This window comes from Eutrigla gurnardus, assembly GCF_963514095.1.
Source record: "Eutrigla gurnardus genome assembly, chromosome: 1".
Classification (NCBI taxonomy): Eukaryota; Metazoa; Chordata; class Actinopteri; order Perciformes; family Triglidae; genus Eutrigla; species Eutrigla gurnardus.
In genome coordinates, this window is record NC_139915.1 from 5,500,386 (window position 1) to 5,525,130 (window position 24,745).

At 44.9% G+C, this 24,745-nt stretch overlaps 1 protein-coding gene across 1 annotated transcript; it reads left to right on the forward strand.

Moving 5' to 3' along the window:
- The first annotated feature begins 337 nt into the window (after positions 1–337).
- On the forward strand, positions 338–24,611 carry wtip (WT1 interacting protein). Its single transcript, XM_084017015.1, has 8 exons — positions 338–2,485; positions 9,053–9,154; positions 19,021–19,088; positions 20,331–20,393; positions 20,550–20,680; positions 20,959–21,010; positions 21,630–21,698; positions 23,186–24,611. Exons 1-8 carry the CDS (start codon positions 985–987, stop codon positions 23,336–23,338), a joined length of 2,139 nt encoding a protein of 712 aa, XP_083873141.1. The 5' UTR covers positions 338–984; the 3' UTR covers positions 23,339–24,611.
- Positions 24,612–24,745: the final 134 nt, after the last annotated feature.

Below are 24,745 nucleotides of genomic sequence, written 5' to 3' on the forward strand. Positions count from 1 at the left end.
AATAGTTTTTAGTTCTATTTAAAATGAAATATAATATGTATTTAGCCTAATATACTCTAAGAATAATCCATTATGAATGCAACTAAATAATGTATTATACTCTGGATCTATTTCTTAACTCATGTTTCATAACTCAAGATCACATTTTTTTATTTATATTTCTATGGGAACCTATAGTCAGCCATGATGATTGGATATCTTGATATCATCAGATTGGAAAAAGGTGGATAAACTTGAGTTTTATATCGCATTGCTCTCCTCATTACCAACTCTGCAGCTTATTCCTGGTGTAAAAGAAGTCGGACCAGGTGAGCCGTGCTTTGTGCGGTATTTTAGTCTCCCTGGGATGAATGCAGACGTCCCCTTCTCTCTAAACTATTCTCTTTTCAGAGCCGGCAGCCCCTTGCTGAGTTGGTCGCAATCATTGTTTCTCTGCAGCATTAACCACATTCCAGAGAGGCGCAGCGCATCCTGTCTTCATCCCCGCATTCCTTTTACGCAAACGAGTCCCCCGTGTAAAACGCTGTTTTGTGGAGATTTTCGTCCGTTTGGTGAGCCCAGATCCACACACGACGGATATGCACGGCGTATCTGATTATCCGGCCTACTTTAATTTCTAGCACAGTGACCGGGAGCGAAACTGGAGGAAAAACCAACAAGGGGAAATTCCTCCGCGCAGCGCGCCATTGACTGTAAAGACCTTTCAACTTAACAAAAACTGAAGTTGACAAACGTATCCCCGTCGCCTGGAACTGTGAGAAAGAGTTTGTTTTTTTCGCGGTGGCGGTCGGGGAGCAAGAGGAGACGATGCGGCACGCAGTGGAGCTTTCTGAGTACGTTGGAGTTTTCCTGTAAATGAGCGACGGCTGTACCGCGGCGTTTTTGTTTTGATTTCCATGCGAAATGCAATTAGTGCTCCGCGGTGCTCGCTAGTTTGGCTCGCGGAGCGGGCGCACACCGAAGTTCTCTCCTCAGGAGCACAACATGGAGCACTACCAGGAGGATCTGGGACTCCGGGCCAGCACGCTGATGGAGGACCTTTCCTTGTATGATGCGTATAAAGACGGGATGTACAACGCGAGGAGAGACTTGGTGATTAACCCCGATTTGGACTTTTCGGCTCCGGCTGTAGCGGAGCATAAAAGTAAGCCAATGAATGGCACCTCTGTGCTTCACCAGCAGCATCACACAGTGGAGAATTTCACGTCTGGGAATAAAGTGTACAACGCGGCTCCGGTGCGCCCAGTGACCTGCAACCGGACCGTCCCCGTGGATTTTTGTGCCCCGCAAAGAGACGCGGTTTACGCCGAGGAGGGCTGTTGCACCAAAAGCGAAGTGGCTCTGCCGTGCTACACGGGCGCCTCCGAGAGGCACAGGAGGTACTCCCTGGATGTACAGGGCCACAGGTACAGCACCGGCTCCGCCTTCGACGGCGTGCCCCTCAACAAGCCGGCGGCACTGCCCGGCAACAGGTGCAACAGTGTCTGCATCACCGGCAGCCACGACGGGAGATACAACGCCACGAGTCCCCGGTCCAGCTTAGCATCCTCCCTGTCCTCGCAGGAGCAGAGCAAGCACGCCAGCCCGAGGTCGAGCATCAGCAGCCCGCGCACCAGCTTGGTGGTGCCGGGTCAGGACAGGTACACGAGCCCCAGGTCTAGTCTAGTTCACTGCGAGGGCCACGGCGTCCTCAGTCCCAGGTCCAGCTATGCAAGCACCGCCAGCGACACGAGTAAACACTCCAGCCCCCGGGCCAGCCTCAACAGCTGTGACTGCTGCAGCAAGCCCAGCAGCAACCGCACCAGCGGCATCAGCATGGGCTACGACCAGAGGCACACCAGCCCCAGGTCGAGCACGGCGAGCCAGTACTCCTTCACGACCAGCCCGAGATCCAGTTACTCGGACTCGCGGTACGGGCCCGTCGTCAACCATGATCTGGAGGGGGCGATCCTGCACGCGGCGCCGCTGGCGAGCCCCCGCTCGAGCATCTGCAGCCAGGACGGGAGCGCGAGACCGGGTACCACCGCGAACTGCGTGGCCAGTCCCCGGTCCAGCATCTCCAGCCACAGCTCCAGAAGTTCCCGCAGCTCCAGGGGGTCTATGAGCACCTACCCAGAGCTGCAGCTGCCGTCGCCCAGGTCATCGATGCTGGGCAGCAGTTTGCACGAGGACACGCTGCTGCAGGAGTTCGGAGACTCCAACGGGATCCAGAGTCGCCTCCATCTCCAGGGGCTCTCGGCGGTGCCGGAGCCCCAGCAGCAGTCAGCCCAGACGGGAGGGACTGCGGAGATGGCTGCGGGTTCGCCATCGTCATTTACGTACGGGGTGTCCTCAAAAGCAGCCTCCTCGAGCCAGAGGTTTAAGGTCCCTTACCAGGTGACCCCCAGCCGAGAGAGCGGACCGAGCCAGGCGGAGAGGCGGCTGGAGGCGCTCACCTTGGAGCTGGAGAAGGAGTTAGAGATGCACATGAAAAAGGAATACTTTGGTAGGTGATATTCATTGCATTTGGGTCTTCAAACTGTGCAAGCAGATCAGAACATGCAAACAAACAACGGTGTTTTACATTAATCACCTCCCCTTATCAATACTGTTTTTTGTGTAGGATGAAGGTTTGGTTCCTTAAGCCCCTGGAAGTTATGTGTATCAAAACTACATGCATTTTTTTACATTGTACAGTATGGAACAAGGTGTTGCATCAATAAGGGTGATTGAGGAAGATGAGTGTCTAAGTAATTAGTTAATTGAGATTCTGAATTGCTTTTTTTCATGAATTGGATGCCTGATTGATATAAAATAACCAACAGCTTAGCTCCAGAACTACTGTGTTTTCAGCTAGAGAGTCACTCCTCACATGCCGGTGTTAAGGCGCTGATGCTCTGACCCTGACTCCTTCTCTTCCACACTGTCCTTGCTCTCTTCAGCCCTCATTTGTATCTGTCAGATCCCTGCAATGTTGCATTCAACTTAAAATCCAAAACTGTGTGACCCCCCCAAAATTAGGTTTTCAGCTGACAAGCAATCCATTACAATATGAATAATTATCCATGGCAACTATTCAGCACTTCCTCTGTATTTCCACACAGGCGAGTGCCCACTGAAACAGTAATTCAATGAAATAGTTATAATTGTGTGTGTTTTTGTGCAGGGAGGGGGTTGTTTATAGGTTTATCATTTCTTGGAGGTCAATTTGCAACCTGCTAATGTTACATTACCGCTAACAGGTCCATCTGTGGCAGATAAGAGTGGCATTGCAGGGCAGTACTAATTTCTATCTTGGCAGAGCTAACATTTGCACAGCGCTGCACCTCGCTGAATGGAACCTTCTGTTCTGCCAGAGCAGACACCCTTCGGTCATTCAGAGTTGTGTTAGTCTGGATTTGTTGAAAAATGCAGTTATTCTCTGGAGGACAGAAAGATTGTGGTCAAAAAAAGTTTTTTTTTTTTGTGTTTCAATAATTGAACATTGTGGCACATTTCTTTTGTGTGGGATTAGACTGCGAGGCCTGATCTATTTGGTTCACCAGCAGTAACGCAGCTCCCAGAAAGCCAGCTGAGGAAGTTGCTGTCCACCTTTGAATTAGCAGCCAGACAAATGGCTGCAGCCAGAGAACAGTGGCTTGTTTTATAGCCCGTGTGCTTGCTCAGAGTGAGGCTGAGACAGCTGTTGATTTGTTCCAGGGAAGCAGGTGAGAGCAGGAGGATGGGAGACGGGAGCAAGAAAATGAGGGAGGCAGCGAGGGGCGAAGAGAGATAATCGAGAAAGGGGAGAGTGAGGAAAAGGAGGGAGAGAGAAGAATGCAGTCAGACGCTCCTCACTCTGAGCCCAATAGAGACAGCTCTGTTTCCGTAGCGACAGTGGAGAAATTGACTGCCACCAAGGCTTTTTTTTTTTTTTTTTTAGAAGGGGGCAGCACTGGCCAGCCTGCCGGCCCTTGTGTGGCCTGTGTTTGTTGTGGTGGAGAAGGAGCTGTGAATCAACAGCTGGCCCGATACAGGCCTGCAATTGATGCAGCACAGGGAGGCCCACCCCGTACCTCCCCTCCCCTCCCCTCCCCTCCGCCACCACCGCCCCGCTATGACTCCCCCGCGAAGCCCTTCATTAACCAGCCAGTGGGGAGTCGGGCAACACCAGACACTTGGCACACGATCTTGGCTGGCGGGCCAGACATAGTTGGTGGGAGTCAAGTCTGATCACCTGCCCAGAATTATAATGGCACTAGTCATGCAAATGCCTGACACATACACACATATGCTGACTTGTGTGGACAACAACAAAACAAGCCTGCCCACTGCATTTACTGTAACTGCACACATCACAGCTGAGATTAGATTGATGTATGTTATTTAAGTCTCTCTTTAAATTTAAACCTACATTCTCCTCCCATCCGTTAACTGGTCTCAGATTACAAGTGAAGACCTCTCTACTGAAATTATAGTGTATTTCCAGGCTTTGATGCTTGAATGCCATCTCCTTTTTTCCCCCCACTGTTGGAAGTAAAATACTGCAATCTTTCACATGACTGTATCACGGAGATTTCTGTAAGAATTCACCAGAAGACAGTGATATCCGTAAAGCATCGTGTCTGGAACGCTACATATTGTCACACGGCATGAAGGGGAGTTAATTGCTTCATTCTTTTGAAGATTTGAAGTGTTAGCTTTCAGCGCATCGCAGCGTTCTTTTGTATTAGAGTATCTTTTTTACCACATTGTTATTTTTTAGAATAGGTGGATATAGGGAGGTTTCACGGTTCTTGGCTGTTAATGCCATACTGTGATTTATCATACAGGACCATGATTATGGTGCACTGGGATGATACCTGTCACCGAATCACTGCTGTAAGACGGGTGTTTGGTTCCTCGTGGCACATGATGAATGTCCATCATCATGTTTAACATCCTGTCCTTTGCCACACCGACATGTTATGAAATGGACACACGAGTTGGGTTCTGCTTCCTGTTTGAAATCAACAGCGAGCGTTTCAGAGATTCCCCTTCTGTCTTGTAAAACGGCAACCACATCCGCAATCATAAGACGCTTGGTGATTTTTCTGACTGACTTTTGTTGTTTTCAGTGGTTTTCTCACGACAGAGAATGTCTCCGAGTCGGCAAATGAAGTCTCGACCGTCTTGCCTACACATCGTGTATAGATTTGAAGAAACTGCAATATTAGCTACAACCAAAGGGAATAAAGTAATTAAGTCAAATCAATATCGCTTTATTAAAAAAATCCTACTTATTTTAGTTTAGCCGTTGGGGAGAGAATCAAAGCCATGGAGCCATAAAATAGAAGTGTAACTGCTCAACATCGAGCTGAAATGATATGTCTTTTTAAAACTTTTAGATCAAATATATGGTCATATTGTGCATATATTTAACACTATATATATATATATATATATATATATATATATATATATATATATATATATATATATATATATATATATATATATATATATATATATATATATATATTATGTCGCTCCTGCCTATCCTGTTTCACTCTGAAACACACGTCACCATGCAGATACTCTTTCAGCTCAACTTTAATAAGAAGAATACTCTTGTGCATTAGAGTAGACGCATGGTGATATGAGCTTTAGGGGGTAAAAACACACACCTGCTATTTTGGTACACCGCTGTCTCTCACTCACTCCCATCAAAAGGCTTCTTTAGTTGTTGTTTACTGAGATATAAACCCCACTGCCAAGTTTGTGTCATTGTGCTGGGACACTAGCTGTCATCTTAGAGTCAGTTAATTCAGACAGGTGTGTATTGGAGTCAGTTGTACCTGGTCGGTCTATGAGAGTCACATTTCTTTCCAGGCTACAGTGATCAATACACAAAGAACGTAGCAGTGACTAACACTCACATCGCCCACTGTAATCTGAGTTAGCATTAGTCACAAAAAGTCTTTATTTCACTCCAGCCGCACAACATTCTTAATTTGGGGGAGTGTCGCTACATCAAAGGAAGCTTGAAGGTCCATAACATCCATTGTTGCCATTGCAAATACGCAGAGAAGGAAGTATGCTGTCCTGATGTGACAGATAAGGAACAAACATGAGCACAGAGGAAGGGGTCCGCATGATGGCTGCCTGATAAGGAGGAATCAGGTCCATACAGTGGCAGAGATGAATAGAATCACACTAGAATAGAATGAGACGCGATGGGAATAGCAGAACTAAAATAATGACCAAATACTAAATTAACAGGCTGTAAATAAAGTAATAATAAATGGGCTGTATTTTCAACATTTTTAGAGTGAGTTCAGTTAAATAAATGGATTACTGTCATACAATTCAGGATGTTATAACCTTTAAACCTTTAAATGGGCCCGTGCTTCAGATGTCAAGAGGGAATATAGGCATGCCTTTTAACATGTAAACCCTATCTGACTACATTGTAGCACGTGTCAATGATTTTTCTAAAAAATAAGGCTACTTTCATTGACTCTATGAAAGGTTTTCTATTCACAAAGTGGCCTTATGTTCTTTTGATCTGCAGCGATGAATAAGAACCCTATACTGAACCAGACCCTGCCAGGAGTAGTCAATGTTATTAGTCATTCACAGCTATGACCATTTTTGGCCGGCGGCTCATAAATCCCATGAGTTTAACAGGACGGCCACTTACTTTTACTTGCTGTGAGTTTTTAAATATTGACTAGTCTTTAAATAGGGAATTTATGGAGGTGAAAACAAGTGTTTTCTTCCCCTTTGTAGACCTTTATTTTGGAGAAATTGTTCAACCAGTTTAGCTCATTCGAAATGCACTTGTTCATTCTTGTTGCCTGCTGTGTGACGTTATCTTTGCTGAGTGCACGACTCAAGTCGTGAGTTCATGTTACAGCAGGAAGTGCCAATATTTGATTTTGATTCCAATTAATTCACTTGTGCAAACACTTGAGGTTTAGAGGGAAGACATGTAACCTTTCCTCGTACCCTTGCACTTTATCTGTCTCGCACAATGTCACAGACTACACTGGAGCTGTTATGCAAGGGAAATCATTGCTTCAGATAGCCAGGAAATCTGACGATTACATCACCGACAGTGTGTCCCTGCCCCGAATACTTCCTGAAATATGTATTTATTTCAAAGATAAGTGAATGTAATAATTAGTCTGTTTGGAGGGGTGGGGGGAAGGCAGCTCCCTGTTGGGATCTAGTGTCCTGTAGGCACTGTGACCCTGGACTCACCCCACCCAGGCTTTGACCCTGCACTCCCTGAGGAATGTGACCCCAGTGGAGGTCGTCTTGTGCGTGAGAGTTTGGAGATCGTTAGAATCTGCTGCTGCTGCTGCGTCCAAATCGTTCTAAGCCACTGTTTTCCCCCCCTATCTCATTTCTTCACTAAAGGTTATAATCAGGGGTCGGCTGATATGGCTTTTTCAGGGCCAATACCAATTATTACTGATCCGGGAGACGATAACTGATATTTGAAGCCGATATTTGTCTGCAGTAAATAAAAAAGTTTTGAATAAAACAAACTCAGTCTTACCATAAAACCAACATGGACGTAACAGAAGTGCAGGGAGCTATCAGCAGTATTATTATGAAGTTGAACAAGTTTTATACGTTTAAATAAATAAAATAAACACCAGAGAGGAGTGACTGCTGCATCACAGCCAAAGCATTTTAAAAGTGAACATTTTTATCAGCATATCGGCCTCACAAATGACTGATACCAATAACCCAAAAAAAAGCAGAATATCGGGCTGAATATCGACCAGGCCGATGATTGCTCGACTCCTAGTTCTAATCTCTTTGTGGTCAGGCTTATGTGTAGTACTTTAATGTATACCTTTAATTAGCTGGGCATGTTTAGGGGTCAAATATATATTTTAAATTCTAAAATTACACACAAATTACAGATTTATAGGTTTTAATGGCCTTGAAATTCTATTTTTTCAATTCGCTTCTTCGAATGAGTGTTTGACTTTTTTGTTCGCCAAAGCTGGAACAGTTGTGCATATTTTACATGAAAGATTTCTGTATATTTGATGTCACTTCTGTGCACCAATCACAGTTAGCAACATTTCAATCTTCAATCTTAAGATTTAAAATTGTGTTTTCAGGGGCTTTAAGACCCATTGTGGTCTTTTTTTTTTATGCAATTAATGACAATTTTTGGATGACTGGAAACCTGTGTTGGTCAAGGATGCACTAAGGGAGTTTTGACAGCACCATCCTCATCTGTTAAGCGTCTAAAACAGAGTCTAGTTGTACAAGTGATGTGTTCCTTTGTATGCCGTAAAAATGTTTTATTCCATAGCAAAATACCATTGCAAGTCAATCGAAGGGTGTTAAAGTTTATTTCTCTGGAGTAAATGTGTAGCAGTACATCACTGACCCCACATGCTAACTCAGCTTTTTCCGAGCAACGAGGAAAAGCACAAATCTGTCGTAGCACCTTGTTTCTGGTACGCTCTAACCGAGAAACCCCCTCACATCCACCGCTTTGCCTCTCAGTGTATTTTAACACAAACCTCAGCTCTCCTTCAAACGGGATGATGTAAGACACGGAAATAACAGAACTTCAGGTCAGCCTGATGCAACCCCGGATATAAATCATTTGGAGAAATATTGCTTGTGCATTGATGATCACAAGCTGACAGCTGTGCACCTGTAAGACGTTTAATGTTTCGTGTTTGACACGTTTCCAGACATGCTTTGTGATGTTGGTCTTCAAAAGGGTGCAGAGGATTTTTTTTTTATCAACTTTCAAAACTCCAACGAAGCTGGCGGCATGTCCAGAAATTGTTTGATTCTAATGGTGCACAATGGCAGCGGACATTGTCTTCATTTAAGCCTGTTCAACATCCACTGAAAGTCAAACTCTGTAGCGCATTAGCACTTTGCTTTTCGACCAAAGAATAACTCTCTAACAGTGTTAAAACCTCCTGAAGACAAAGTGCTTTAAATGAGGAGAAAGGAGATTTCTTTTCCACACTGAAAGCGGGATGATCTCATTCTACTGTTGCATACAAAGTACTTTGCTCAGGATACGTAACATTACATCGTCTAACTGACCATGTGTCTCTAACAGGTATCTGTGTCAAATGTGGGAAAGGTGTGTATGGAGCCAGCCAAGCCTGCCAGGCCATGGGGAACCTGTATCACACAAACTGCTTCACCTGCTGCTCCTGTGGTAAGTCAAATAGTCAATGTAGTGAAATAAACGTAAAAAAAACCTTTGGATTGGCGTTGTTAAAAGTATGCAGAATATTGTACAGATATCACTGGATTACTTTGATAATGAAGTAAACGTTAAAAAAAAAGTGATGATTCTCAGCCAAGTTGTGGAATGATGAGGAGCGTCGTTTCTGAATGAATTCTAAGCGGATTTATGTGTATTCGTGATGGACATCAGAGATTAGTGAAGTGAAAATCACACTGAATCTAAAACCGTGTATGCGTGGTCAGGTTTGACTCGTGTGACACAGAGAAGGTGCGTTTTGGAGTTCTGATGCAAATTCCACCTTAATTGCCTCCATTAGCTGTGTGGTAAAAGCGTTGAGAAGCGGGCCAAACTACAATTACTCACTTTTTGCTTGAAGAACGTCTGCATGCACCTGAGCGTTTCATCTCCCGCGGTATCCTCACATCTCTGCCTTCATGCAAGCCTGCACCTCCCCTTAATGCACATCACCGTTTTGATCCGTTGATCCTCTGATCTACACTGAAGCCTCGGGTGCTGTGGCCAAACTGAGGAAACGATGATTTAAGAGTTATTTTGTGTCTAAACCATGCTCGTCGCACCTTTTTTGGGGCCCAGGAAAATGATGCCTGGGTTGCGTTATTTTCTTCTTCATGCATTTGCGCTCTTAAGGGGAATTAAGACGAGACTGATGCCTCAAATATGTTTATGCCGTAGAAACATCTCACATCTTACAGGCAACATAAGTTCAGAAAACAGTGGGGAGAAAATGTGTGCGTCTGCTTCCGGGATCCCCACTTTTCTTTCTTTGCTGATTTCTACCTATTTCCTGTCATACAACCTCGCTCCGAGCTTCTTCTAAGGCTCTGCTGAAAAATCATCATTAGTATCACCAGCTTGCTGTCAGAGGTGGTTGGGAATCAAAACATCTGCTCCTCAGTGGAATGACGGGGCAGCTCAGGTCTCTCTGCAGCATGAACAAGATAATAACGCCACATTATTTGGTCTTTAACACTGTAAGTAAATCTGTTCTCAAGCTCACCGTATAGATGTGTGTGTGTGTGTGTGTGTGTGTGTGTGTGTGTGTGTGTGTGTGTGTGTGTGTGTGTGTGTGTCGGACGCCCCTGTCACCCGACTCCAGCCCTCCTCTCCTGTTTCCCGGGGAAACAAGAGGAAGATTTCGGGAGGGAGCTTTTTAGCCAGGTTTCTTCCATTCACATGTGTACTATACGTGGACACTGATCCTCCACCCCACCCCCTCCGGCTTTGGAAGAACTGCCTATAATTTACATGTAACCAAAGCCACATACTTTCCGATTTATTGTGCGTCTGAAGAAAGAGGGGCCAGATGCCGAGTGTCCAGTTGCTGAAGTTGCGGGGTTCGCTGTGGAAAAGTAACCTCCGAACTTGTTTAATAGTCCTGATTCTGTTTTAGGGTTTATTTAGGAGTCATTAACTCAGAAAGTTGCGTCCAGTGATCAAATGAGGCAATGACACACGTCTTTCAAAGAGACTTATTTGGGAGACAACCAGATTATTTCCTCTGAAGACTTAAAATACTCTGAGAGAATGACTGGATGACTTCTGGGGAGGGTGTAATTACATCATAAAACAGCTATGTCGGACTTTATTGCAGTTAGACAAAAACCACGGACAGCTCCTGAGAGGAATTATTGTTGCGTTTATTGGAGAAATCACGTCCAGGATGAGTTAGCAAGTCGTTTTGGTGTCTCTGTTGATCGCGTCACGGGCCATCCTGCCTCTCGAGATGGTTTATGGGTAACGTAAACTCCGCGATGTATCATTTGACCTCATGTGAATGGGAAATGTTTTCTTTTAAGCAGTGTTTTGAAGGCCTCTGAGAAGTTTAGTTCCAAAGTGCCTGCACTTGTCATAACACAATCCGGTGATTTATCAGGAGCTGTGTTCTCATGTCCCTGTTTGTTTTTTGGGTTTCTTTTTTTTTTCTTTTTTTTCATGACTTGGGTCCTCCTGGAGTCTGGAGCTCCAGAGTGTGGCCGAGTTTGCTGAGACATTGCTCGCTGGTAGCCTTGGGCTTTGTTTAACCATGCATAATTGAGCCCTCCTCTTGGCTTACTCCCATGGTTGCACCCTTTTTTCATGAAATGGCCAAGAATGCAAACTACCCCCCTCCACTTCAGCCGGCGTTCCCTGGAGGAGGCTCTATCAGACAGTCACAAAGTGTACCAGACCTGCTTATCAGAGGGGCAGGCCTGGCATGGGCTCACATTAAACCGAACATGCACCCAGAAGTGTTTTCACACACGCAGACACAGATGGATTTTCACTTTTTAAGAATTGCATTTTTGCATCTTTATTTTCCTTTGTGCTCTAGTACATTAGACAAGGCGTGCGCGTCCCTCCGCAGCTTTAATTGTAGCAGAAGGAGTTGCACTTAAATACACTTTAACTGGAGTGAATAGATATTTGCGTGTGAGGCAGGGTGCCTTCTCCAGATAAAATAAAAAAACAAACATGCTGCTTCAGGCTGGATGAGCAGAGTGTCAGCCGCGGGGCGGATGACTCATCTCTGTGTTACAGTGATCCAAACAGCCTCTGAAAGAACTGGCAGGAGAAGAGAGCTGAGGGGCTTGAATTTCTCAAATCATTCAGCCACCAGTTACACCTGCCAAGCAGCAGAAATCAGGAAGCAGAAAAAATGGGAAACTTTCAGCTCTTTTTCTCGTGTTCTGGGAGTTACACAGTATGTTTACATGATAAGGATAAGGCAGAAATCTGACTGTGATATCATTCATATAAACTACATCATCTTTCAGATTCAAACATAGTGTATAGATCTAAAATATATGAATATGTAGTGCCAGTTTATATCAGTGTTAGGAAAGTTACACATGAAGTGTAAGAAGCATTTTATTTATTACTCCTTTAAAAAGTAGTAAACTTACTTTACTTATTACTGGGTAATAGTTAGTTAATCATTATATTATTATTTCCTCCCCTCCTACCAAAATCGGCACAGAAAATAACTTTTAATGTGATTCAAGTATTAAAGTTGGTACGGTATAGGATTTTATCGCAGATCGGGGTAAAAACCCTCACGATAAATTGATCGTGGGGCATTTCTGTTATCAGGATAATCGTAAATATCTTCAAGAATTGGTTTGAAAAAGCTGTATGACTCACAATCAAGGTAGAGAAGTGGAATAATACAGTAGACAAAAAAACGTTATTTATGCAGGGAAACATTATTTAAGATGAGGTGAAATAAATAATGAATTGGCCAGGATAATCGTCATATCATCCCAGCCTCGTCTGTAAAGCAGTCTGCTTCCATCTATGAATGAAAGTGGATGATTTTCACAGTACCTGCTGTCCACGGCTGCTTTATACCGTGTGAAAAGATTCAGTTCCTGAAATGCCTTCAGCATCCGTGTGTAGCAGGACACATATGTTGATTAATTCTCAGCTTCTGTGAAGTGTAGAGCCGTGTTGACCTTCATTAAACGGCCTGAAGACGACACCAGGCTGCTACAGTATTTCCATACAGGCATGAACACACTGTAAGCCGACAGCTCATTTCTGCATGTTGTGAATTTTTGGTTGGACTCATAGCCGTATAGTTAAGTTCCTCCTCTTCTTTTAATGAATAACATGCAGATTAGATGCTGTGAGACATTTTGCACAAAGCATCTGTAATGTGCAATAAAAGGCCTATTGCCCTTTATTTGAGCTACAGCAAAATGTTATTCATTTTCACTGTTGATTGTATCTCTTAACAAGAGGCCAAAACAATTAGAAGTGTTTTTGTTGTCTTGTTACCAGAGGTGCGTGGGCTGAAGACAGCCGCAGTGCTTCAGGTTTGCTGAATTTATGCAGGCATCACTCAGACGAGTATATACATTTTTTTAGCTATTGTACATTTGCACAAGTGTATACCTAATCATTATATCTCAAGGGTAGTTTGTTCAGAAATATTCATCTGGACTGTGGGCTGAAATTAAAAGTCCCTTTTATCCGTCGTCCCCTCCTCCCCCAGGTAGTGTAGCCTTCTCTCAACCTGTAACTTGCATTCCCATTGGCTCCCTACCAGACTCCCTGACACTTCAAATATTTAACACACTAGATATCTGGAATGCGCCTGCTAGGCACCAGTCGAGACTCTCAGCTCACGTCTTTGGACACTTCATCTGGCCACGGCAACAGAGGCAACACGGATTTGCCTCTGATGTGAGGATTTTATCTGGGACCTCCCAAAACCGTCCTGGAGTGGAAAACCAGGGCTGAAGTCATGGAGTGTGAACTGGGCATCACACACATTACATCTCTTCTTTCTCTGCACAATCGCCTCTGCAGGTCTGTCCCCTTTCCACCACCCCCCCTACAGTTCCAAAGGCTCACTCAGAAAGAAAAGGAAAATAAATCATAAATATCAAACTGAAAATGAAAATCGTACCTGTAAACTTTATGTTGGAGTAAATTAGTGGTAATTCTATGTAAATATTGGATAATCAGAGTATGATATTAGACATGCTGGAATGTGTGTGTGTTTTGGTTTCAGTATAACCTTAGCTGGCTCAAAGGTTGTGGCAGCGATTACTGGGTGATATGTACTGCATCATTCGTGGTGGATAATATGCTCACTGCTGCCTGTGCTGTACCTCCCGTGGCTGGCTTCCCCCAAAAAACTCTCCTCTAAAATCTTGTTGAGATGGAAGGCCTGCACAGGCTCGCCAAGACACGGTATAAAAAAAAGAAGCACCTTTTGTGAGCAAATCAATCACCAATATGTCCTCCTAGTTTGGCCAGAGCTCCACTTTCTCTCCCAGAGACAGAAAGCAGAGAGACAAAGTGATGCATCGCATCAACAAGAACGAGAGCAATTCCTCTCATTAGGGTTTATTGTTGGTGACAAAATGACGCAGCGTTAGAATAAAAAATGATGAGGTGATAAATTGCAAATGGACATCCTGTTGTTTTTGGATGTGTGGATGTCATTTGTCTGCATTGGAGTGACCGTGGCTTTGATTGGATGGACATTCTAACTCCAAAGCTCCAGAATAACTTGTATGCAAAGCAACTTTATTGTCAGACAAATGTCCTATGTTTAGTTAGCTTCATGGCTCTGTGGTTTTCATTTTCAATATCAATTATGAGAGTCACACTGTTGAAAACAATCAAAGCCTGCCATGACCAACACAGGAAAAACTGCCTTCAAAAAGAGGAACTGTTATCACATGTTGCAACACACCAACAGCCATATGACCAATAGGAAGTTGACAAATCCTTGGATGGAATGTGACCTGATATGACCCACTTTTTTTTTAGCAGTATTTGGAAATGTTGTTTGCTTGATTAGACCTTGTCTGAAGACTGTGTGGTCCGGGAGACCGTGCTGGGTTGATTTCTGTCTTGCCCTCTCATTATTGCTGATGCACCCATTAGAGTGGGACTTCTAGTCACTTTTTCAAAACATGATGTTTGGATGATTTGAATTCGTTACGTCTTTATCACAAAATCTTCTCCCAAAACAGCAGTAATGGGCCTTTTTAGAAACTACGGGTCCTGAGGACGAGTGTGGCGGAAAGAAGGCAGCAGACAAGGTGGTAGAGATGACATTCACCCGCTACCCGACCCGCTTTCCCCCTTACTGCGAATGATCCGAATATCATTAAAGATATTTTTGTTTGACTCATAACTGCCGGTGGCCACTTATTTCGGATCAGCCCACGCATCACTGTCCCATAGAAGAAGAGGTTTGCTCTCTTTGGCCAAAAGCAGCAGCGATAAAGAAATGTGTGTAGTCATTCGTTTGTGGACTTCCATCTTAAAGCCTCAAGTTCATAATTTTTAAATAAAACCGAAAGAACATTGAAAGACATTTTTGGGCAACCAAACAGGGTACAATTTACTTTCATGACCTGAAAAGAAACTGTGAAAGGGTTAAAGACAAGAACGCCTCCGTGACCGGCCAACGCCATGACAGTAACCTGTCAATCTCAAGGTAGCCACACCCTAAAGGCGAGTCCACACCGGAAGAACTGCCCGACTCGCGTCGGTAAATGAAGTCGGGCTACTTAATATGGCCGACTCGAACAACGACATGGGCGGTTCACACCTACGGAATTACAGCCGACGCCATACGTTCCGCGCTTGCGCGAGATGTAATGTCTCCAAACCAACAGGCGGCGCTAATCTGTATTGTGGGCCAAAAAACACGAAAACCGGAAGTAGCCGGAGAGAGTGTGTCGACACCTTATTCGATTCCACTGTTTATCTAATTTGTTTACCATCGTCACTTCCGGGCTTCACTGATTCGCTAGTCAAGCTGCTAGCCTCCACCAATCAGAATGGTAAAAGAATGACCGACCCGGATGGCGGATTATACATTTGAATCGGCTGAAATGAACGCCGACGTGGGCCGATTCGAGCGACCACACCAAGTAGACTCATGTCACGGACGCCGACTCTCTCAAAGACGCCGATTTTTGGTCCGGTGTGGACTCGCCTTAAAGCTGCTATATTGTCTACTTGACTCCATAATATACTAAAAGAACATGCTGTATTGAAGAAGAAACTAATGAAACTAAACTTGTGATTGAGACCATAAACTAATGTTTACAATATTTACTGAGGTAATAAACCAAATGAGAAGTAGGGCAACTGTCTCATAGACTTCTATCCAATTGGACCTCTTTTTTTAAGAATATCATTTTAAGGCACTTCCTCATTGGCCTCACTTTTCAGAGCTGGAGGTTGCCGTCTGGTTTTGTGAAGTGATGCCAGGAGCCCGTTGGTCAGGGCAAGTAGATCCCAAGTTGTTAGTGAATCAAGAACGGAAGAACAGCATTCAAACCGTACCTCACGAACATATAGAACACGAGAGCCTGATCTAGGCTTAATTAAAGGGGACGAAAGAAAAAAACGATGTCCAACATCAGGAAAGGATGCTGTTTTATTCACGGAAACGAATGAAGTGCGTTCCAGTTTCAGGCTCACATAACTGCTGTACCAAAGGGAAATTGAGTCTAATTATATCATTGGAACTTGCCACATCAGTTCCCTTTTACCAGACCAACGCTCATTTCCATGGCAACACCATAATTCAAAATAGGTGCATTTGCAGAATGAGCTCTAATTCCTACATGAACAAACATGACAAGGAACCAGCTTTAACAAGTGCAAAGGTCAAGGTTTTGAAGCCTCAACTGTAACTCTGAGTACAGAGTGAGAGGAGAAAGTCAATTATCAATGATAATTTTGTGGTTACGTTTCCATTCATAGGGTTGATATTTTAAATATTGGTTTATGATGATTATTTTAGTTTCAGATAGAGTGTGTTTTTCCTGTTTTTGGCCATTTTAATTTGACATGCATATCGTAACAATGACATTTTCTAATGTTTTTCTAACATTTATACTTTAAAATATGTTAATATGAGAGACATGAGTCTCTGATCCTCATGCGGTCACATTGTGCAGCTCAGTGTGTCATACAGCCACTATCATTTTGTCTGAAAGACGTCTTCAATTTGGGATCAACTTGTTAACGGAGCTGCTGCTTCTATCCCTCGCAGCGCCGTGAGGAGGTTCGGGCTCTCGGCAGCGCTGTCTGGTGACAAAAGGCCAGAGGAGAGAGAGGCAGACATGGAGCCCTCCCCCTCCTTTTCTCGGCGGCGAGGGAAGCGGGCAGGGAGCGGGTGTTGGAGAGGTGTGGGGGGTTGAATGGGACCAGCTAGTGACCTCAGGCAGAAAGAATGTCCCCGTTTGCTCAGTCGGCCCGCTCCCCTAGCAGCGCTGCACACAGTCATCAGTGCTGGGGCCTTTGTGTTCACCTTCCAGACCCCAAACTCCAGAGCAGAGGCCACAGACGAGCACACAGCAACACCTCGCAGCCCCTGCTGCTGCACTGTTCGCTATAATCTCACTGCTCCTGCAAGTTTAGCCTCTCCAACGCCTCGGCTTTGAAGACGGTGTCTCTTGCTGTTGCTTTACAGTTCTTCCTCAATCCTGCTTTTCTCTTTGCTCCACGCTACCAAAATGCTAATTGCTCCTCAGTCTCAAAGTCTTAAAAGTCTCACCTATTGTGTGGACAGCATTCCTCGGCTGCTCCGGCCATTTATGTGGGTGTTAATGTATTGCCATCTCCCGGCATTGTGACACCGGTTTTGTGTGTGAAATACAGCAATTGCATAAATTTCAGTGTTAAAAAGAGAGAAGGGGGGGGCCTGTCTTTCCCATGCCGGGACGCCCATAAAATCAGTGGTGGCTCAGGACGACAATTAAATCTGACTAATCCAGCAGATTTATGAGATCCGTGCGCTTCGTCTGCCAGGCTCGGGTGAAGTCATCGCGCTGCCAGAGAGACACCGCTGCTGTTAAATGAATTTGAATGGGCGAGCTGCGAGGGGTGCATGGCAGGGGGCTGCAGAAGCTAGCCTGCAGCAGAATTTCCTTTTAGGTTGGATTCAGACTTGGATTCTGATGAATGAAGACTCACCCACAGGAATTCGGCCTTCACACTCCGAGCTGGAAGGACTTGTTTCTGTGGATGTGTTTGTGAAGGTGTAGGACTGCAACTATTGGTTGTTTTCACAATATGTGGGACCACCAAAGCGATGCCTTTAGGTTTAAAGTAAGAAACTCTCAGCGTTTATTCGATAACGATGTCGAACGCTTAGTTTAGCAGCAATACTTTGGTGTTGTATCTTGAATGACCAGAAGTTTTAATCAAATTAAAACATTTAAGTGTGCCATTTGATGAATTGTTGCAGCTCGATGCTCGTGTCAAAGTTAGGGACATCCTCCCTCCAGCCTGCTATTGTTTGCCTGTCTGTGAACGGTGCACAATGGCAAGGAAGGGAAGAGGATTTTGGGGGGAGTTTTGGAAAGCAGCCTGCTGTATTGATTGTGTATGGTTGTCAATGGAATCCTGTCGGGATCAATGCTCAAAGTAATTAAATGGAGGCACAGGCAGGATGTCGACTATGTTGGGCCCAGCCATCTGCTCTACAACGACCTTCTGTTGTGGTTTTAAGGTTTAATAGGAGTTAAGGAAGAGGTATGGAGTATTTTGGCTCAGAAGTTAATAGAAATTGTATCAAAATGTTATTCAGAGTGTCTGATATAATCTATTAATCTACCGATTGAGCGCGCCTTTGATACACTGCTTAATAAAACAGCACACCCACAATATTTTTGGAAACCTGGCTGTAAGGAACTGCTGCCAATCAGCCTTAAGAGCATTTAAACGGCTAGTCACACCAGAAAGCGCTACAGCAAAATGAACAGCATGTTGCAAAATATTTAGCTTGTTGGTCGTCTCTCTATTTTCTCTCTGCTGTTCTGTTTACAGCATGTTGTCCAACATTCTACACATTTTTCTAAAGTAAATAAGTAAAGCTAAGGTAAATACAGCTTGTTAGCTTAACCTGGTTGTTAACAGACAACAAGTTCACTATTTCACCAGAAAAGGTTGCAGCACAGCTACGAACGCTGAGATAGCTTCTTCTTTTTGGACTCTCCGTCTCTACCCCTCCTCAAAAGTCAGCGCTGTCAAGACAGGTTAAAGTTCACCGAAGCTGAATGCAACACGATAAATTTGCACCGATGCTGATTTTAAATGCTGGTGTGACACATTCAGCGTTCCAGGACATCCCGAAGGTGCTGGATGGGGGTCAAGGTCAGGGATCGGTGTAGTTCCTTCACACCTAACTGAGAAAATAATGTCTTTATGGACCTGGCTTTGTACGTTATTGTAATGTCATGTCGAAACATGTCGAAACCAAGAATACATAAAAGGCGTTTCCACATAATTTAGGATATATATTTGCAATATTGACAAATTGCTAGATTTCATTGTTTTTTCTTTCTTTTCAGGACGGAGGCTGCGAGGGAAAGCCTTCTATAACGTCAACGGGAAGGTCTACTGTGAGGAGGATTTCCTGGTGAGTCCATCGATTACTGATTTTGTTCTGTGATGAACAGATCAGCTGGTAGCACCGTGTCATCGCCTCATGTTGGGGGTGACCGAGGAGCGGGCGGAGCAGCGAGCGAGGGATTAGGATCTCTGGCCACATTCTGCAGCCCTCCAAAGGAAACTGACATGGCAACTATAATTAGAAGTTCAGCACCACCCCTCCAATTCACTGTAATTTCCCCCAAATTTCCCCAAGGAGCTCAATTACCCCACAAGCTGCTCCTCAGCACTTACAATTAGGAGCGTGAGGGTGACAGCTGTAGCTGTCAGCGTCCCGGTCCATCTGCTTCAGGTTAACAGGGCAGACACGGGGCCTGCTCTCATGGTGCCTTCATGTTCTGTCTGAACATTTAGAACGATAAATGTAACGTAGAACTCAAAGATGCCGATTTCGCAATTTAAGAATGACATTTTGGGTGTGTTTTGTGAATAACGTGATGGGAATTGATTTCCAAACATGGAGCAAGGAGCTTACGAAATGTTCTTGTAACATTAATGTTGAAAAAAAGCTTTATGATCCAAACATCCTGACAACCCATGGCCTCATCTCGCTGTAAATACTTCCCGTTTTAGGTAGCTTCCCCCTTAGAGTTTAAGCTGCTCATATGTTGGGGAAATACTCCAGTTCCTGTTTGGCACTTTACAACCGCAGTGACAAACAGATGCTGGAGGTCAGATGACTGGATGAGACTAATCCTGATACAGCTAAGACGTGACTCGTCTGGCCCGTCACCCCCGGGGATGTCACAAGGGTGAGGGGGGAGTTGGGTGGCAGATGGAGGATCTGTAGTGGAGATGTCAGATGTCATCACCACCTCCACCTTCTAGCCACATCTCCTCACCCAACCCCCCCTCAAGGGTCAGGAGCTGCAGATGGTCACCTTCATTAACGTCCCGGACTCTGGGTTTAAGGGAAAGAAGCTACTGGTGTTTTGTTTCCTGTGACACAGTTGGTCATTGGTCAACAAACACATGGCATTTTCCCAAATGTGTTTGGATTTGACTTGTATGAATATGATGGAGGGCCTTTTCATTCTGCCTGATGAACATTTTGAAAGAAATCCGTTTTCATGTTCACTTAAAGAGCGCAGCAGCACCCTCTATAGTTGAGTCCAGGCCTGAAACTAGCTGTTCTATTGATTGCATGACCAGCAAGAAACTCAAAATTCACCACTGGCGATAATAAGTAAGTCTGTATCCTGTCTTTCAGTATTCTGGTTTCCAGCAGACGGCTGACAAGTGTTTTGTGTGTGGTCACCTCATCATGGAAATGGTAAGAGCTTCATCACGCACAGCATGTACAGCAAAGAGCGAACAGATGTATTCTTTCGGCACTATCGTGCGTTACTGCATGAACTCCACAGCCTCACTCCCAAGTCTTACCGTTCTGTTGTGTGTGTGTTTTTTTTCTGTTTGTGTGGGTGTGTAGATCCTCCAGGCACTAGGCAAGTCCTACCACCCCGGCTGTTTCCGCTGCGTGGTGTGTAAAGAGGGTCTAGATGGAGTGCCTTTCACCGTGGACGTTGAGAACAACATCTACTGTGTCAAAGACTACCACACGTAAGGAGAACAGCCCTCTGTTCTGCACACTGCTACGGTGTGATTGCTGCATCAACGAACAAGCCATGGGATTTTTCACAAGTTATTCAGCACATAAAGGAAAACAGTTTTTCACCAAATGTATGGTTACGATGAGGGCTGCACGATATTGTTTAAAAAATGACATTGAGACAAGACAGGGTCCGTGTTTCAAGACACAAGTAAAAAATAGTTATAGATAAAAGGATGTACTGAGACACTAGTGACTTTGGGATTTTTGTTTATCTCCTCCATGACAGGGCTTTTGCTCCCAAGTGTGCCTCCTGCAACCAGCCCATCCTCCCGGCCCAGGTAAGGAGCTCATGTAATGCATGGCAGTCGGAACATATCTTACATATCTCTTAGGTTTGTCATCTCCTAGTAATACTATTGAACTTACCAACCACATGCTGGTGGTAAACGGGGGTGTTTTTTATTTATTTTTTTTGCAAAGTCCATCCATCCATCGTCTACCACTTATCCTGTATTCAGGGTCGCGGGGGGGGCTGGAGCCGATCCCAGCTGTCATTGGGCGAAGGCAGGGTTCACCTGGACAGGTCGCTAGTCTATCACAGGGCCAACATGTAGAGACAGACAACCTTTCAAAATTCACACCTTTAGAGTCACCAATCAACCTATCCCCATCCTGCATGTCTTTGGACTGTGGGAGGAAGCCGGAGAACCCGGAGAGAACCCACGCTGACACGGGGAGAACATTCAAACTCCACACAGAAGGAACCCCGACCCGACTTTTTACAAAGTCACTTTCATTCAAATAAACACAATAGCACGCAATGATATTATATGATAAAAAAAAAATCCTGATTGCCATATAACCACCTGATCAGACGTGAGTCCTGCTGGTTATTAGACCATCACTTCACTGAGACAAGACTGATGTCATGAGTCTGACTATGTGTTTGTCTACCAGGGCTCTGAGGAAACCATCCGGGTCGTTTCTATGGACAAGGACTACCATGTGGAGTGTTATCACTGTGAGGTGAGATCCTCCACACACACACACACACACACACACACACAGTGTATGAATAAGAGCAGTCTACCATGCACATGATTTGACAAGAATCACATTTTCAGGCTGTCGTGAAACACACAGAAAATATTTCCACAAAAAGCTCATCCTATTGAACCCACACACACCTGGTGGTGCACAGACACAGTCACAAGCACATCCACTCACGGGCCCACAGACCTACTGAACCTAAGAGCTGCAAATTGTGGTGCGAGACTAGACTCGACTAGAATGCTTAATGTCTACGTGATTCACTGCTGCGGTCTCTTGTTGTGAATGAATGAGACACACACACAGACACACACAGACACAGACAGATGGATACGAACCCAAGGTTACAGCTCAACATTGTGACTCATTGACAAAGCACATTCCAGCTCTGAAGTCAGCTGGGGACTTTTTGCTCGAACCAGACTTGTGAAACCCCAGTCATCCTGCCACTCAACTGGGACAGATGGTTTGCAGTTCAAGTGTGACGGAACGGTTTAGTGAAACATATTAACATTTCACGCCACCCTGCAGTGATTCAGCTCTTTTTTTTCCCTCCTGAATTGTAAATACTGAGAGACGTTTCTACTGTCATCACAAGACTGATTTGTGAAAATGTAAAAAAATGGATTTGATTATTAGACGTAGGTAATGATTGTGTGTCTGTGGAGTGAGAGAGGGGCGGGGCTTGTGGACACAGGAAGGGTAAAGTCCAGAGCTGAATCATCCTCAATGAGATCCAACAATACTGAGCACGATAGCAGCAGAGAGGTTGAAGGGCAAGTTTATGTAATTCTCTCCAGCATGTTTAGGGTCGACCCCTGGCCTCATTCCTGTCTGCTCAGAACTACGCCGCGGGTTCACGGTTCAATGTATTCATTCATAGATGCATGGAATTTGCCGTGCGTCTATATCTTTGTCTGTCAACACAGACATTTAAACAAAAGACACAACAAGACGGGTAACGTCTGGGAGGTAAACTAAACCGGCTCTTCTCAGAGTTTCTTCTGGACATCCGAACTCTCGAAGGAAGAGCCTGCAAACTGCTTGTGGAGGCAACACATGTCACTCACTTGAATCAGAGATTTGCCTTCAGGCTCAGCACTCTCTCATACTAGGGTCAAGTAAAACATATTTATTTAAAAAAATAAATAAAAAACAGTAAATGTGGTAAGCTTAAGGGAATACTCTTGCTCGTTTATTTGCTTTCCAGCTGAGTTAGATGAGAAGATCAATACCGCTTTCATGTCTGTGCACAAAACACAAGGTTATAGCCAGTAGCTTAGCGTAGCATAAAGGCTGGAAACAGACAGAAATAACTGAGAATAATCCTCTCATCTAATTTGAAGCATATTTTCCAAAATGTTAAGCTATTGTCTTCAATAGATTTAGCCTCAACGATGCGTACACACATTACATCTGGATTGTCTCCGTGGTGTGTTCATGTTTCTGTCTTTATGTCTCAGGACTGTGGTCTCCAGCTGAACGATGAGGAGGGCCACCGTTGTTATCCACTGGAAGGACATCTGCTCTGCCACGGCTGCCACATCCACCGGCTCCAGTCGCAGGTCCCCGGCCACCTGCCTCCCAGCTACCCCCTCCACGTCACCGAGCTGTGAGGGGGAGGAGGGTGGGCAGCAAACGAGCCCTTCCTCCCAGGTGATCCGAGACAACAGCAGCGGGAAACGAAAGGCCAGCGCCCCTTCCTGCAGTTCCAGGGAAGCCTCTACGTCTGAGCTAACTGCCCCTGTCCTCAACTGGACGGCCAGGCTGTGGACTAACACACAGCTCCCGCCACAAGCCCTGCTGTCACATGACAGGGCTGGGAAAAAAGGGTCCCCCTCCTCCTCCATCTGTGGTCCTTTCCTCCCCCTTCCCCTTGGGTGCCTAACCCAGCGACTCACCCAGAGGCCCCTGGTGACGTCACACAGCCTGACCCCTGCACATTCATCAAAGAGAGGGTTTTTGGATCGCAGGAGAGGACGCAACCTCAACTCTCTCTCTCTCCTTGATTCCCTCTCTTCCTTTCCATGTTTTTCATTCCCGTGCTCTGACTGAAGCGGTTTACCGCCGTGAAATCTGCAGCGCTGACACAACCGAGAACGCCGCTGATGTCAGCGTCAGGGAGGCCGGGGAACGAGCCACAACATTCCAGTGCTGGCTGGACGGGACGGACCCCAGGGTGGGCATGCTGTGCCTTCAGAGCAGGCTTTCTCTGTGCAGCTTCTAACACTGTCATGGAGTCCTGCTAAAGGCTATGCAAAGGACACCCAGCATCGTGACACAGGGCTGCGAGAAAAAAAACGATGAACTCATGGCTCGTCACCCTGCACCGGCCCAAAATAACATATGCACCGTAGCGCCACGAGCCCTGAGGACCGACTGACATTCCACTTAGAAGTCTTAGACGAGACCTCGAGAGATTCACAAGCAGTGTCTTAATTAATGATTATATTATGACAGAAAAAGAAAATTTTAGATGCACATAGAATGTCTTTTATATATGAATATATATTTTGCAGATGTTTTCCACATAAGATCATAGATGTAGATTCTCTCTTGTGTTTTTTGTTTTTGTTTGTTGCTGCGCTTGTGATAGATTAAGAGGTGAATCTGTCACACAGTCTGAAGCCTCTGAAGATTTTGGGTCTGTATCATTTCTCCTCCGGGACACAGAGCCTCCTCATGTCTGCCAGCGGGGTCACAGATCCGCTGGCTTTGAAGGAGCGGACCTGGCTCAAATAGTATTTGTCTTCAATTTATTTTTTCCACTTTGAGTACCAAATGTTTAGCGAACAAACCTGTTCCTTTTAGAGTCGTTATCCCCTCTCTCCACTGACTGTAGACAGCTGTAACACACACTAACAATCAGACATTTCTGCCTACCTTAAATATCACCATCTTTGGTTAAACCCCAAGCAGTGGATTTATTGTAAGTACAATTTACTAAAAAGTCAAAGTAAATTGAATTTAAGAAATGACTTAGACTGTTGAACTGGATAGACCTTGATTACTCTGTATATTTG

Coding starts and splice junctions, on each gene's coding strand:
- wtip (XM_084017015.1), top strand. CDS start 985: ATGGAGCACTACCAGGAGGATCTGGGACTCCGGGCCAGCACGCTGATG. Junction 21,011..21,629: donor AGCCCATCCTCCCGGCCCAG/GTAAGGAGCTCA, acceptor TTTGTCTACCAG/GGCTCTGAGGAAACCATCCG. Junction 21,699..23,185: donor TGGAGTGTTATCACTGTGAG/GTGAGATCCTCC, acceptor TTTATGTCTCAG/GACTGTGGTCTCCAGCTGAA.